Raw genomic sequence first — 17,489 nt, forward strand, 5'->3', positions numbered from 1 at the left:
ATAGTTCGCGATGCGGATGATTTGAAGTTGCGTCCGATTACGGTCGGCTTTGCGGATGAGACAGGAACTGCAGTGTGTGTGTTTTGCTCCCTATGAACCCCGTGACAGCCGTCCTGCCCTCTTTCAATTACTACAGTTAATACACACACACACTTCAGCACGCTAATACCAACACAAGTCCTCTGGTTATTCTGTCATGTGTGAGATGTAAAATGTACGGACAGCTTCAACAATAGACAGTACACATATTTCTAAATTTGATTTGTTATGTGAAGCCAATCTCACACACGCGTGCTGGCAGAATGCATCAATCAATACAATGGAAAAATGCTGTTGTAGCTTTTCGTAAAAGAAAACGGATTCGCTCGAAATCGAAAGGTCTTTTGATCGAAAAGTGATCTAAAATAAATCACCGATTTACAACTACTGTACATTTGCAAGGTACCACAAAATAGGGCAGTTTCTACCATCCCATTAAATTGTGCATTGTATATATCGTCACTGTCCTTCTGAAACCTCGGATTTCCAAATTTGCTTTTCCAAAAAGTGGGAAAAATACTGTACTTTTTGAACATTTTGCAATGTTTCAATACTGTGTTATCAAAGTCGACACGCACTTTTTAATACTTTTTATTGTTTAAATATTTGGAAAACCCATTAGTAAACATAACATATGACTAATAATAATGATTTACGGCTAAAAATAAGAAAATATGGAAACAGAGATTTCAGAAGGACAACATTGATATAAACATATGTACTGTATAGATCGGCACCGTTCAGTCAATTACTTACTTTTCACAGCTACAGTGGGGAACGGCAAAATTGAGGAGACCGGCTAGGACATACGCTTAGAAAGGCCAAACGCTGTGCTCCTGGTCAAAACACACACTCACTTGGTGACCCAGTATAAACCTGCATGGTATTACATTTCAATGTAATAAAAGACTCAGCTCTGGCTGTTTATCTGAGGGGAAGTGGAGCACCGAGAGGCGAACAGGTGAGCAAAAAACCTCTCCAACATGCTGACTAACACACAACTCTTTCAAACCAAAAGCAAGAAACATACGTCTCTCTCTTCGCTTACTGTTTTCTGACCCATTTCCTGCTCCATTCTACCGTCCCTGTGTTACGTCCCGTCTGCACAGAGTGTGTAAGCAGCTTTCGCAGAAGGTGTGTGCATGTTACCCTGCAAGTGTTTGATTGATCCGGCTAGAAGCGGCGTGTGAAAGCGAGAGAGAGGGAGAGAGAGAAAGGAAGGCAGCAGTAATAATACGGCCCTTTCATAATGATTAAAGCATTCATTAATTTTTCATCATAACCTGCTGTTTGTAGCTAATGGTCTTTGTGAGGTACACAAGCAAACAATGGACAGGCGAGTTGAAAGGGGAGTTTTATCAAGCTATGAGAGCCCTGGCTCAATCCGCTGCCCTCCTCCCTCTCTTTCTTGATCTTCTTTTTCTCTTTTCTCTTTCCCTTTCTCTGCGTCTGTGCTTCTTGAGGGACCGAGGGCTTCTTTTGTCTGCATGTTTCATTTGAACAGAAAGGAGAAAGATAATACGCTACTGTAGTTTTACTCGCTAATGGACTCCGTCTTTCACTTTACGTTTCTTTATTTCTTTTGTTTCGCTAGAGTTCTATAAAGTGTCCGAGCATTCAGCCGTGCTATATCTGTCCTGGCTTCATGTTGCACTACACCGGCAGACTGCTGGTTTGACCTCTCTGTTTTGTCTAATGTAATTGGAAACAATTTGTGGTTGATTTCATAGAATCAAAGGTATACTGTTAAAAATATGGCTCATTTGAAGGAAGCGACTACAGAGCTTCACATTAAGTTCGTATATCGCTGCTGTCTTTCAGAAACCGCGTATACCCATATTTCGTCATTTTTTTGGCATGAATCATTATTAATGGTCACCGTTTTTGCTTGTCACTGGGTTTGCAAAAATCTAACTAATAAAAAGTATTAAAAAGTGCTCGTACACAATATTGAATCATTTAAAACTACAGTGATATTTTTTTTAAGGACAGCGATGATATGTGAGAATGATACAGATGTGGAAGTTCAACACATTTTCAACACATTACCATGTTTAAATCCCAGATGTCTAGGTTTCTGCCAAAATTCAAAGATTACAGATTAAGAACATAAACATTTCAGTTAAAATGTAAAAGTACACAAGAGAGATGTTTCAAGCAACTTCTTTCAGAGCGACTTTGGAGGATTTTTGCTGCATGTGCTGCATGCTGCATGCTGCATGTGCTGCAATGCTGCATGTATACAATAAAGCAGGCTAACACAGTTTACGCTAGCTTTATTTGTGTTTTCCACATTCTGCATGCAGGGCTGAAGGAACAGAAAACCCCAAATCTCTCCATCCCTTCATCCACCCAGAAGTATGTTCATATCCGTATTTCATCTCACATTGGCTAATTCACATGGGTAGCAGGTTCTGATTATTCACGAAGAACTGGCCTCTAATTACAGAAAGAGAGTGGTGTGATGTAAGAGAGCGAGCGAGAGAGAGAGAGATAGACCCAGACCCTATATAAGCAGTTGAGAGCTGCTCTCTCAGTAATCAGTCGGAAATGAATATGCAAAGTGTGGCGCACAATGGCTCCAAACAGCTGATCCCTGCCTTCTCTGACAAAGACCTGACTTTATCAACAGCTCTCATTAAGCAGAATTTGTTAGTCAGGAATTATGGGTAGATAGAGGGAGAGAAACGAACGAGTGAGCATTAAACGGAGACAGAGACGGGCTATTTGAAGTCCGTCACACCTTACACCGCATCCTTACCAAATGCGACGCGATAAGCAATTTGTTTGTCCATACCGAACACGGAAAAGGGGCGGGACGCGACAATCAATCAGAAAACACAGCCAATCAGAACAGTTTTTCTCTGTGCACGCAGTGAACCAAGTGAGCGTCCTGTTCTCATGATTTCAGTGGTGCCTCACCATACGCTATGCTATAATTTTAGAATCTAAACATATGTAATCAAACGTATATAGCCTGTCCTCGGTTAATATTCATAAGGTGCAGAACTTACATCGAATGAGATTGTGTGTGGGTGGAGCCGTCAACAAACATTGAAAAGATACCTTTTATTGCGTGTCGCGGCGTCGCATCGCATTTGGTTAGGACACGGTGTAAGAGTTAAATGCACGACAACGCAGTGACATCATAATTACACCCAATAAAACACAGACATATGGGCTCTGTGATGAAATTTGGTCTCGGGTCCTCACAAATTTTTGGCACGACCCTGTTGATATGATTAATACACTATAACTCACCCTCTGGCTCGTTTTTGATCAGTTCTTCCATCTTGCGCTGTTTGAGCGTGTCCACCACGTCGGCCAGGCTGCCTTTGCGTCTCTCCGGGGTTCCCAGAGTTGAAGCAGAGCTGGGTTCGCTCCCCGGCCGCATGGACCCTTCCTCCTGCTGATGCTTACTGGGTGAGGTAGATGAGTTGTGCTGGGTGTATGGGCTCAAGGCCAGGCCTTTACTGCCGTCCTGATCCTGACAGAGAGAGAGAGACAGCAGGATGTGAACAGTGTTAAACAACACAACAAACAGGCCTCAACTAATTATTTCTTCCTGTTGCTGAGTGCTAAGGCATGTTTACTTGCTTTCATCTTCATCTACCCGTCTGTACTATAGAAAGTCTCTCTTATTTCTCTGAACGGTCTGAAGTCTCCTTAGACAAAATCATTAGTGGCGCAAGTTTGCAGTCGTTTTGCCATCACAGGGAACTGTCTCTCCTTTGAGGAGGGAAGTTTTTCCTACATTGACTCGCCTCCAAATACGCAAGAACGGCCAAGTTTTTCAACCGCATTTTTTCTTGTCTTCTTGACCAACATGACAGCTGCGATATCAATCACCGTCTTCAATGTTTCATACATCGATGTCCAAATGAATGACAGTTCCCATCGTGGTTTCTTACGTCATGTGGATCGAATTAGAATCGGAAGGATTGAACAAACGTAAACATGGTGCTGTCAAAGTCTATCAATCTATCTGTCTGCCTATCATATACAAATGAGTGGCATTTCAATTAAATCTTTGGGTAAAATACAACAAATAATTTGTGAAAAAGACGTTCCACGTTCACACTGTACATTCACCTGACCCACACTCGGCCCTACAGATCTCCTTTATAAAGTTTAATTAAAAAATAAGTCAGGTATTTGGAGTCAGGGTCAACAGTCCATGTCAGTTAATCAGGGTTAATCTTTGGTTAAGCCACGTCTATTATCTTCCTTAGCGCCCGTGTGATTGACAGCAGCCTCGGCCAATCGGACAATAGCATAATCCCCCTGCTGTCCCTGGATCCACTGACCGGATTTACACCTCGACAATCAACATCAACTATAACATGCCACCTGCATCCAAAAACCTGCAAACTTCTTCAGCCCGAATCCCAAGTTCGCAGACTTGATCAAAGCTCTCTGTGCAGGTCTATCACCCGCTTAGATTTTAATAATGACATCTGTTTCTAATCATTAACTCAAGTGCGCGAACGGAGAGCAGCAGATGGTTCATTTACTAGAGCTTAATGCAACACGAATTACACAAGACTTTCACAAGACACAGAACAGTAGCGAATACAACTTTATTTATATTGGAAAAGCTAGACTGTTTGATGATGTTATTTAGCCCTGTCGACAAAACAATTAGTTCTGTACATTCAAATAAGGCAAATATGAGCATTACTTTATTAGTATTTATTATTATTGTGCTTTAACTAATTTTTGATGGTGCTGTTTCGGCTAATCAAATAAAATGAACTTGATTATAATGATTATTACTATTATTATCATTTATTATAGTTAATGTACTATAATAAATAGTACACAGCCAAAGACACTTTTTGAGAATGATTTCATGTTTTTTATTAACTTTATAAACCAAAACATATTTGATCATCTCAGCTATCTTTGCTGCTTTCTATATATTACATGTTAAAACCAAATTAAACAAAAGCGATGTGGAATTCTATTATATTCAGTTGTACATATACATTATATCCAGTTGTTTTAACACGATCCATCATCATCAAGATAACAATTACTGTAGGACTAATTTAACTGCAACACTTTCACCAGCTACGAACACACACCGGGAGACATTTCAAGATAATACTCATTCACTCCAAGACGTATGACTGGCAAGCTTAAAGATCTAAAAGGCTTTAACGACGCATGTGAAATATGACAGCCCGCATACCGATTTGTTCACCCGTTTAAGATACAGTAAAGCTGTCTTCTAATCTGCACGGAGAAAAAAGCACATTTTTCTCTAACGCTCCACTGACACACTCTTTCGTTTCATGCCTCCGTTCCCCACCAGCTCCGGTTGGGCTGTTCAAACTGGGATTAGGAGAACTCCAGAGTCACAGAAAACATGTTGACCGAAGCGAAGTGAGATCACCCGATCAAAAGCAAACAAAACTGTCAGCTCAAGAAGAGGGGAGGAAGAGAGACTACAGAAAGAGAGAGAGTGGGAGAGAGTGGCAGGCGTTTCTCTCTGCCTGCTTTAGTGTGGCACGCATCTTAAAACACGGTCACACCTGTCACTTCCAATCTATCTAATCCACTGCATACTTCAAACCGCAGCTCTCCGGCTTTCTACAGAGATGTCTAGAAAACAATAAGAATAGAAATGAAGGGAAGGTGGTGGGGAACAGTATTCCTTTACGTCCCTACGACACAAAGTGTCGGACGGATGAAGGGTCATTCCAGACTGTTCTCGAGTTGTCCACAGTTGACGCTTCGAGCTTTGATTTAGCTTTTGACAAAGCAGATGAGCTAATATTCTGGCACCTGGATGGCTTATGTGTTTCTTTGTGTCCACCGTCTTTGAATATAATCCACAGTGAGTAACAGGTCTACTGTAGGGTTGATATTCCCTGGCTGTAAACCCAATGTTTCCCTCCTAAAAAGGCACCAAGAAAAGAACCAAAAATTGAGCCTTTTTGACATTTTTGGTCTATTTACGTGCTATATTTGAATATGTGTGCAATTTTACGGTAGAGATATGAATAAGTGTGCAAAGCTGTTTGCGTGTGTGTTGCATGCGAGTGCGTGTGTCTGAATATACGTATTTATATGCATTTCTGACGCGCTGTTCTCCGCGGTGTGGGCGGTTCTGCATTTAGTGGTGCAGATGTCAATTCTCTCTGAAACTGCGTTTCTTTCACGACCCTCTCTTCATCCGTCAACCAGTGCGGCACGGCAACAGAATTAACCAACTTTTGTCCTCCTAAGCTCATGTGTGACAGGAGCACATTTAAACCCACTTCAACTCTTGCCAAGAAAACAAAATACTTTTTTTCCCTCTCCATGCCCCTGTTTTTTCCCTTCGACGCAAATGCCAGCATTCCGCCGCATGCCACCTCGTTTTTGTCGTCGCCTTTATGAACCGTTTCTCCTATTCCTGCCTGCACTGACTTGCAACCTGTTTCCCTTAAAGCATCCATATGCTAATTTAAATCTGGTTATATTAATTGCGCGGGTGACTACAGGTAGCGTTTAGCACATGCCCCGAGACTGACACAGGATATAGTGTAGCGTGAGATTCTCTGGCTTCTGTTCACTAAGCACTAGGAAGCTAACCTCTTTGCTCACTATCAGTGTAACTGTCAAGAACCCCGCTGCTGGATAACACACGCACACACACTCGAGTTGGACATCTCTTCTATCCTACGGTGCTGACACCTCCTCTGTTGTCTTAAGCCTGTGTTGCTGATCTCTACCGTGTGTTCACAATCCGCTCACCTCTAAACCTGGCTGAACCGAGCTATTGTGAGTACTGATCCCGCTGTACATGAACACACACACATGCACACACGGATGAAGATTTATACAGTTTCACACATGCAACACCTTACAGTGCCTCATCCTTGTCGTTCTTTTGTGTTTACAGAATAAGAGTCAATAAGATGTAATGGAATTGAAAACTGATACAACGTTTTCTTATTCAGACTAGTATGAAACATAACAGCTTCTCTGTTTTGTCTTTGTTTTGTACTGGTCCCTACAATAACTTGTGAATTTAAGAATTGGGATTTTCTAAATAAACTAAAATGTTTAAGACTAAAAACAAACTGAAGCAAATTATTTCTCATTCATCAAATATCAATTTTTAATAAAAACAATCTCTTTAAATGCACTTCAAGTCCATAAACAAGAAAATGTTTCTTGATACATTCCTATAGGTACAGTATATACTCAAGTATATATATATATATATATAAGTATTACATGAGCCTATATATTAAAAGTTAACTGATTATCCCTTGATAATGGTGTTTAATAATTTTGTATAATTTCTCCAAAATAATCTTGTTTTATAAAAAGAAAGGGTCTGAAACAAATCTTAAATTCAGCGTTTCATCCTGATGCGCGCCCCCATTAACAGGATAAAACGTGCAGTAATTAACACCTCTCGCTTCTAAAACTGGCTGGAGTATATACAGAACGCCGGGAACGCGCAACCGGTTCCGCGCGCATCAGACCCCGCTCGCTGAATCCTATATCGCGAGCGCGCAGTTCTAACTACGGCGCGCGTGCGTCTTCTGGATGAAGAGGTCAGCGGAGTCTGAAGCACGTGTTCGCCGCCGCCGTGTTAATTTACAATGACAAGATAAAGCGGTAATCTTCCGCTGCGCGCTACCCGGGGACTCGGCGAGTCGATTTACACTTCCCTATCACTTTATACAATTGGCGTGACAAAGCCCCTCAGAGTCCCCACTCGTGTAAATCTCTCTCTCGCTCAACTCTTCTGCCAGTCAGCGCGGATCGGCTCAGGGAAACTTAATGTCTCACACATGCCAGCCTGCTTTCCCCAAAATCCGCCCGTGCTCGAGACGGATACGTATTAATCCACATCAAATACGGCGCGCGCGCGTCTGTCATGTCAGCACGAGAGCCAGAAAAAGCCGTCGACTCCTTTAGATTACAAAAACACAACAATAAAAACGGCACTGCTACTTGTACAATATCATTTATTAAAAACAGAATACAATTAGTCACAAGAAACACTTTCGTCAAAACTATTTATTTAGGTAAACCAACATTTCTTGATTCATTACAAGCATCCACATGCATTGTAGTGGATGTCAAAAACATGAGCGAGAGAGAGAGAGAGAGAGAGAGAGAGAGAGAGAGAGAGAGAAATGACTGTCATAAACAAACAACATTCTTGCAACTTTAAAGGGCCATAAGGACACAAACTCTACGGTGTGAAAGTTTAAGGACTTTAGTTTATTGTGGGAAATGACTCCAACACTTCAGAGTCCAGTATGACCTGTGATCGCTATGTTAATGACAGAATTAGCTCACGTTATGTTCCTTAAGTACCAATTCATTGTTTTACAGCCAGTTCGATTCTCAAAGCCTGTTATGTGCACAAGTTTATCGAGAAAGATAGGAGAATTGGACAAAAGGTCATTTGAGATACCAAAGCTCAGGTGCATGTGCAAAACAGAAGTTTGGGTCATGGAGTCCATCTCTCGCTTAATATTGCGCAACCACCGGCGCATATTTTATACTTTCACCTGTTAAAGCAACAGCACTTTGCCAGTCAACAGCTGAATGTCCCTGTTATAACCGTCTATATCCTCCACGACTGACTAAATTGACCCATCATGAACGCATGCTTAATGATGACACATGAACAGTCAAACACCAATGAGTCACTTTGGCCACATTCAAACGGAGAACTAGTCTCTCGGTGTCTGCTTAAATGATGACATCATCGGAGCGTGACGGGCATTTCCACGGCAAAAGCGTGTGTAGGGATGGCGCCGTCAATGGAATTTGTGAAAGTATCGTAAGAGAAGGTGCATTTTAACAAGTATCGGCACAGTATTGCTAAAAATGATGTATATTTAAAAAGAGGGAGGAGCTTAATCATGCTTCATCCAATCGTATCAGTCCACAGGCACCTACACTAGGGCAAGTGAAGGTGATGGGGGCAGACTTACCATATTAGTGTTTAGTGTTGGGGGGCTGTCGAGCAATCGGGGGGATCGCGGGGACACTTTGCTGCAGTACGAACTCAGGGGCAAGTGAATGACAGCATGTCCGTCAACTTCTTCATCGTCCAATCGCTGTCTGCTCGTCGCCATGACTACCTCTCCATCTGTTCCCCCATATGGAGAGGCTGGTCGCTTGGAAGACATCCTGGAAAAACAAGAGACAGCAAAAGAGAAAGTGAGCGAGGCATTCAGGAAAGACACGGGAAAGACGGGGACATGACTGATGTTTAATTGTGAGTGACACATGAGAGAGCGTCAAACAGATTCATTTCGGATGATGCGATCAGCGGGGAAAGACAGATACAGGAGTACGTGAGGTCCAAAAAATGGTGGTGCCATCAAACGCAGTTGAGTCTATGTAACCATGAATCATACAATGTATTAAAACAGGGGTTTCATACTTTTTAGAAATTAAACACTGAGAATTGTTGAAAACAATTATGTTGAATATAATAAAATATGTTTATCTGAACAGTGTGCTGATTTTTTTCCAGACTAATGGCTTTATCACCATGCAGTAACAAACAAATAAGAAAATAAGTACTGTTTCCACTTTAGACATATTCGAGATACAAGTTGCTACTAAACGTAAATCCCGATCTGCCTCGCCTGACCACTTGTGAACACCAGGTGTAAACAGGCCATACACACACCTGCCAACACTCTCATAATGCCAACCATCAACACCTCAGCTTTGTCCACATCCATCTTTCCATCAAATAGCTGTCCCACCTACACCATCACCGCAGCGCACAATGTGTTTATCAAACCTGTTTGATGTAAAGACTCGAGCGGCCCATTAAAGAAAAGTGCAGCTTGCAAAAACCACAGGAAAACAATAGTGTGTGTGCGAGTGCGCGCGCTACAGCAGATGTTAATGACAGTGTATGTGGTGTTGACAATGCCACAGAAAATAGACCTTGATGATGCTCTGTGTTCCTCCGATACCTTCAGAAAGGAAAAGCATTTATTAAATGAACACTCTCTCCCACAATGCTCGGGGAAAAATGAATATGCTCTCGTAATAAGATTTCATCTGGCTTACGGAATTGCCTAAGTGCTTTCAGAGATGCGCTCAGCCTTGGGGCTAGTGTTACTATGACCCTGGATAATAAGTACCTATCTCTTAAGAGAAAAAAGGCAGGCGAGGACATAGAAAAAAAGAGATGGAAACTATTTTTATTTGTCTCCTGCCTCTGCTTGCTTTGAAAAGATGGCATCGATTGGAGTTGTGCAGTGCGTTTTCGTTCCCCAAATCTGTTTGATGTTTGACTTAGATATCGATCATAAGCAGCATGTGGTACAGTTCGGTTTTGAGACACGTGTGTGTTGGACAGTGCGTCTGAATCACACATCTGGTTGATCTCCTCATTTACTGCTTATTTGGTTTAGATTGTAAAGACAAACATCATATAATGTTTCTAATTGTCTGGATGGGATAACCGAGGCTCACCTCACTCAAACTCAAAGCTGAGAGAGTAAGGCCATGCTTAAGAAAGCACACATCGCCTGTGCAAAGACTTCTGGGTAGATGATGAACTATCATACAGATGTCATATTTCCGAGGTCTGACAGCCACAGGTCAATCATAACTGACATTTTTCCCATGTGTGCTGTGACTATATGATATGTGTGTGAGTCTATTTCTAATAATTTAGCTGTATGAATGCGATAGTGTGTGCGTATTGGTACAGGAGAGGGGGGTACCTTGGCCGTTCGCTGGTTCGCACTGGGGCAGTAAAAGCAGTCGATGCAGCTGTATAAACTTCACTTGGGCCGTCACAGACACACGGGTCTGTCTGCCACTCCAGCAGCACTCTGTTTACACTACCTCCACACACTCACACACACTGGGCCCTTTTGTTTCACTTCTACACACACACACACCTTAGCTTGGCTCCCTCTCACAACACACCAACCCCCAATATACACATTGGGACCAAGAACACAGCCTTTTAGACAAAGACGCACATAGTGCCCTCAATTAAAGGTCGGGAATCAACTGGCTTTTGAATATGAAATGGCACGGCTTTCGTTTTTCAAGGAAAATCTGGAAGCAGATGATTTGCGTGATGATAAGTTGAATGAGCACGGACGAATGATTTGAGTTGGTTCTTTTATATAACAAACAAATCAAATACGACTCTTGTGAGACTAGATAAAAACAGTAAAGACAATCGAAATTCGGATTTTGTTGTAATTATTTGTACTGTAAATAAATAAAAGATATAAAAGATATGCAACTTTTATTATCAAGTAGTATGTGTATTGTTTTGTGTATAGTTAAAACTAATAATTCTTCAAATGATTCTACAAAAGTAGTAAGATAGATGAAGGAATATGAATTCATTTAGCGATTCCTTCCCGAATTAAAGTTACAAGCTCCCTTAGTACACATTCTCTTTGAAGCAGAAAGATGTTTTGTATTAAAGATTCAAGTCCGATATTCCATTCCCTAGCATTTGCACCTTCGAACATGTCTTCACATCTGCTCATCTCACACTTTCTCCATTTGTCTACCTCCACCCTACTTCCTTTTCCGGCCCACTGACAGAAATCTTCCACAGCTCCTCTCGAGCAATAAAATGTCTATTTTCCTACGAGCCTTTGAAGTATAATTACTATACAATTCCACTCCACGGGTGAGCAGGTTATAGCCACTTTTTCATTTAAAGTTGGCAGAACTGTCGTAGCGGAGAGTCTACATGAAACATTTAAAACATGTCGAGATGTTGGGATTCAAAAAAGAGAGGGTTTTATTAAGCAGATAAATTGGCAGAAAAGCCGGTCTCCAAGGTCATAATTAACAGCCATTAGCATAATTTCACTCCATCCTTCTGTGGTTCTAATAAACCCCGGCCTGCCAACCCGCACGCACACACCAGAAAGACCGGGGCTCTCGCTTACACAACACAGACGCACAAAGAACAGTCCCTGAAGCTCGACTTATTTGCATTGTAAACTTTAACAGCGGTCGTCGTTCATTATCGGGTGGATTAATAACTTTACTGCTATTCATCTTCACAAGGCAAAGAAGTGTGTTATTCATAAACAGCCTCGTATATCAAAGCCTGATATGGGTGAGGTGACAACACACATATAAACACACACACATGCGATAACACAGAAATTATGTCAGTTTCTTTATACAAGGGGTACTATAACTGAATAAGAAAATGTCATTTTTGTTCAAATTTCATGTACGTTAGTTGTCCCACCGCAGTCGGACCCGAAGTCCAGAGGCTCACTTTCCCAGCTAATCGTTAAAAGCTAACGGCCGCCCCACCGGTCCTCCGCTCGCCCCCTCCCGTGGCCAGCGTGCGTTAAGCCCGGATTAAAGGCGCACTTCCCCTTTAAGCTTAGACGCAGATCGAGCGCTCTCCTAAGTCCCTCTCATATCACACGTACATTTCTCCACAGACGGTAATCGGCCAAAATACAGGGTCCATTAAACAGCAGAGCAGAGCTGCGCTTTAAATAAAGAATCTGAGAGCTTTACCTAATCACCATCAGCGGTGGTTAACACTCCAGAAGTGTCTCTAATGACAGGACATCATTAGAGGCTAAACGTGTCACATACACCCAGAAAAAATAATGATGCTCATACTGTACGTCAATGTTGCATTAACGTTCAGAGATACAAAGAGCGGTCAGAAAATGTATTAGTGTAATTCATATAACTGACAAGCAAACACAGTTGAATTCCACGTAACTGATTATCTTAGACAAACACATGTTTATTTGCATAAGGACATCCCATCTATGTGTTTTGTTTAAATGTAAAAGCTAGCAATAATTACAATAAACTAAAGCAAAACTTGTTTCCTGCAAAACAATTCAATTAGAATGTCATGTAAAAATGTAAAAACTAAATAAAATGTCTTTATAAATTACTTTCACCTTCCGGGCCGTTCCAGTACATCGGATTTAGATTTGTCAGAACTTCATAGGACACGTTTGTAAAGGTAAGTTCAAAATACAGTATAAAAATATGCAAACACATTACACAAGTAAAGATTAATTATTAGATTAGGAAGGTCAGCTCTTCTTCGTTATCAGACTCTGGGAATGAAACAAAGCGCGTCCAAAAGTTCAGACAAAAAGCCCGTTCAGAACAGATAACAACGGCCCTGCCTTCTGTCGGAAACCTAGAATACCTCTCGATCCGCACGGACAATGAGCACAAAACTCATCCCTTTCTCTCGCTCTCTTTATCTTCACCAGGGACGATACAGCGGTCCCGACAGAGGGTCCCCCCCTGCACAATCGAGCGTTTGTGCAGAACTCACTGTCTCAGTTTAGGACTGTCTTTTAAGTATATTACTTTACAGCTATTTATAGCTCCCTCAATTTTTCTCTCTGTGGGAACGGAGCGATTGGCAGCGGGGTCGGAAGTGTAACAAGCAGCGAGTCAGGGAGTGACTGCGCTGAAGTGAATTTATCCGTAGCGCACACTTGTGAGGGCTCTTAATCATCCACGCTGTATTCACTAATCAGTGTTCGCGGCTGCTGTGGGGGCAACTCGGACCGGATTGGATCTTCTGTGGGTTAATTTGCCAGAACATCATCTTAAGATCACAGCGTTTCCAGTCGGCAAAGCGGCACCAATGAGAATCATGAGACCGGGGTTTGAATTATGGGAGGTGTGACTTCTCTTATAAATATGGTATGAGAAAGGAAAGAAAAAAAGACATTTATAAATGAGATCTTTAAATGCTTATTCTATTTTTCAAGTACTTTTTAATTGGGGTTTTAATCAATGTTTCGACAACCAAAGTTTGCTTATAAGTACACTTAACAGAGTTTGGAACAGTGCGCTCCAGAATTTTCCATTACTGTTAGTATTAGACATCACATCAACGCAAATAAGTACCGTCACTACTTTAATATAGATTAAATCCCAAATATATCACCAAAATGCAACCAAACCTCAAAAACGCTTTACAAAAGCAATATCTGTCTTAAAGTAAACTCCCTTACAAACGCAGAATAATTTGCAGTGTTTAAGAGCAATTTCACACGTGTACATGCCCCTACATACACACATTATTTGCACACACACTCAATGAAAACACAAAGCAGGCTCTGTTTTTCCCCTCTGACGTGAGGGCTTCAGGGCCGCCCCAATTTCCTGTCCAGAGCCGCCACAAAAGGCAAGAACACAGAGCCTAATGTCACTGTCATCCATTACTGTTTAGACATGGAGGTGAAGTCACACTGATCTACACACAAGTCATATGAGCAAACCGAAAACAACCCGAACACAGTGGTGTGTGTTGGCAGGAGGGTGGACACAAGGCACCAGAAACTAACACTGTGCCCACAGTGCCAAGGCAACTGCTGCATCAACACACGCACGCAAACACACACACCAGAATTTTAGTCATCACTTCATCCGTCTGCATAGTTTCCCGTCATCTCTTGTTTCTAATTATTTGTTTCCTTGGACTGACTCATGTTTTTCGTGGCGTATTAAATATTACACACGCGCACACACACACACACTTAAAACTTTCATGAAAACTTTCTCAGACTGTTTGTCTTTAAGTGTGTGTAGTTTGTGGACAAAGCTCCTTCCCTAAAAGTGAGCTAAATTTGACCAACACATCCTCCGAGGACGTCCTCATTTGGAAAAACGACTTGTACATAAAATAATGTTTTTTATCATTCTAAAGAACGCTTTCTTTTAGATGAATAGTTAATATTAGGTATCAGGTGTAATTTACTTCACGAAAAAACACTATTCGACATATTGAAACTCTCAAAAACGGTTTTGTTTTAAAGTCACAATGACAAAAGGTTTCTGTGAGGGATAGGATTTGATATATGAAAATAAACAATATCAAAATATAAAATATTCTGCAAAATATAGCTGCAAAAAAGTGTGTAAATATCGAATGGTGAAAGATTGATTGATGTTTATTGACCATACACTTCCATTGCAATGCGCTCCTAGTATCCCCAGGGGCTGCGAGTTCGAACTCAAGTCGCACCGCTGAAAACGGTAGCACCCTTAAAAACTGGTATAATTTACTCCATTCTTATCCAGCCCTGTACAATAACAAATTGGATGTAGCAGGCATATGTAAACATGCATGGCAGGCACACACATCATCTTTTAAATCCACCAAACCCCTCCTTTTCCTGAACTAACTAAATGTACAGAGCCGCAATTGTGCAGCTTAGGGGAGCAGATCACTTACACATGACAGACCTCGTTCAGCAGAGGGACCCATTGATTTTTATTATCCTTCCCATGATGCAATTGTCTGCTATGACATCCGACCCTCACCTCTGACCCGTTGTCATACGATTTCTGTCTTATTAGCCCCTGTCTCTTTTTATAAAGAGGTAAGTGACTATAACCTCAATTCCCTTCGATGTCAGTGGACGATCTGTTGGTCAGCTGATTGCACAGGGGAGGTCTGGGAAGAGATCTGAGGGAGGGCTGGAGGAAACCCTTCAGCATTCTTCTCTAGTGTCCCCCCTTTTTTCATGGAGACACGGTTATCAAGTCTTTGTGAGAGTTCATAACACGGTCTACACAATGGAGCCAGCCTGCTCCGAATTGCCCAGAAAGAAAAGCCAGAACCTCCATCAGTGAAACAGAACACACACACACTTACACACACATTTGTCTTTCATTTACCGCTATTGTTTAATATTGAGCTAAACTGTATTTTTATCCCTCAGAGAAATCTTTTTGACTTTTATCACTGTCAGGAAGACATTATTGAGCTTGTTTACGAAATGGTTTAATACCCTAAAAAACTGTTTTTGTGCACAGTGCTCTTTTACCTACATGAAGACACACTTTGCAAATCCTGAGCAGCAGCTTGCTTTTAATATGTATTGGTAATGTAGTGGTTTATTTGACATGAAAAAGGAATTAAAAATTGTGAAATGCAGCAGCACAACTCATGCACGCTTAGTGGTAAAGGAACCCACAGTGTTTTCTATGTCTCTCTATCAGAAAGAATCGAAGCAGAGAGAGCGAGAGAGAGAGAAAGAGAGAGAGAGAGTGAGATGTAACACAACCATCCATTAAAGGAGGTAGACAAATGGAGAAGTGTTCAAGTCAATCCCCCAACACCCCCTTCGTCTCTCTCTCTCTTTGAGGAATGTGACAGTTTGGCCATAGAAACCCTTCTCTACTCTTGCACTAAAGCAGCATTCAGTCAAACAGCAACAACCATTACACACACTCAAGACAACAGTTAATAATAATAATAAGAAATGAAGCGAGCACTATTTATTCTATATATTATGTCCAGCTGTTATTTTTAATACAGTTGTGATTATTTTAAACTCAATTTTGTATGTAAAGAAAAATAAACAACGACAAACAAACAAACAAACTAGGCTAAAAAAAACAGCAATGTCCTTTTCTCCCCGAAATCACATGGCCTCTTTTAATGCTGAAAAAACTCTTGTTTTTAAAAGCACAAGTTTGATAATAAACAATTATTTTTTTAATTCAACCCCTTTTCCAAGTTAACACTAAGCATTCATACAATATGAGCAAATACAAGCAAATATTGTGCTTTTGGACATCAATGTATGAGCAACGATCCTATTTTTCTTCGCATCAAACAAGACCATTTATTCAATCTATTTTCTAGCGTTCTGTCTTCTTTCTTTACCATATAAAAAGCAAAACTGACTTACGGCGTTGCAGAAACAGTCAGCATCAGGACAGAGCCACACATACACTCTACGTGGACAAACGCAGCCTCCACACAAACACACGCAGAGAAGTATCCGGCAAACTCAGTTTCACGCACTCTTTTACCACTGACAGTGAGCATTACTGGAAAGCTGAGTTTAACCATCCTCTTCTAAGTCATTGTAATCCCTGCATTTATCACTATACATTCTGCTTTTCTGTGTAATCCTTTAAATGTTAATTCCTCTGAGTTGTTGTTATCATTTTCTGCACCCCCCCCCCCCTTCTCGCTCCCCCATGAGAGCAATGATTTATTAAAAACACATTTTCCCGACGTATAAATGTGTTCTTAATTCAGGGATAAAACCCCAGAGTTTATCGCCGAACAAAAGATTAGTTTCATCTGGTAAAACAGTGCAGTGTTCTAATGCAATAAAAAGCGCGAGTGTGTGTTAGGGGGAAGCTCGCATTAAAACCGAGTATTATGGGTAAATCTTCCCTATGCAGCTTTAAAGTCAAACCTCTCGATTCTGCAGCAAAGCCACTTTTGTTGACATATTAAAGGAGGTGAGAACATTTTCCACCTCACACGCTACGCCGGCACAACAGAAGGCCAACACAAACATCTGGCCACAATAAAAAAAGACAAACAAAAATAACAAAACGACATAAACTGAAATGAGCGAAACGCAGACAAATGGGCAAACAAAAGAGGTTCGGAAAAATGTCAAGACTTAAAAAATGTTACTCTGGATTGAATGATTGAAACTTATTAC

General features: G+C 41.2%; 1 protein-coding gene across 9 annotated transcripts in view; it reads right to left on the minus strand.

Annotated features, from left to right (window-relative positions):
• The window catches only part of sox5 (SRY-box transcription factor 5), a 162,825-nt gene that overhangs the window by 53,038 nt on the left and 92,298 nt on the right, over positions 1 to 17,489 (minus strand). For all 9 annotated transcript variants that reach the window (XM_056748660.1, XM_056748658.1, XM_056748656.1 and 6 more), the window contains 2 exons: positions 8,994 to 9,192; positions 3,301 to 3,526 (listed from right to left, as the gene is read on the minus strand). In XM_056748660.1, the coding sequence (XP_056604638.1) occupies positions 3,301 to 3,526; positions 8,994 to 9,192 (425 nt within the window). The remainder of the gene's footprint in view (positions 1 to 3,300; positions 3,527 to 8,993; positions 9,193 to 17,489) is intronic.

This window comes from Triplophysa dalaica, chromosome 5 (assembly GCF_015846415.1).
Source record: "Triplophysa dalaica isolate WHDGS20190420 chromosome 5, ASM1584641v1, whole genome shotgun sequence".
NCBI lineage: Eukaryota > Metazoa > Chordata > Actinopteri > Cypriniformes > Nemacheilidae > Triplophysa > Triplophysa dalaica.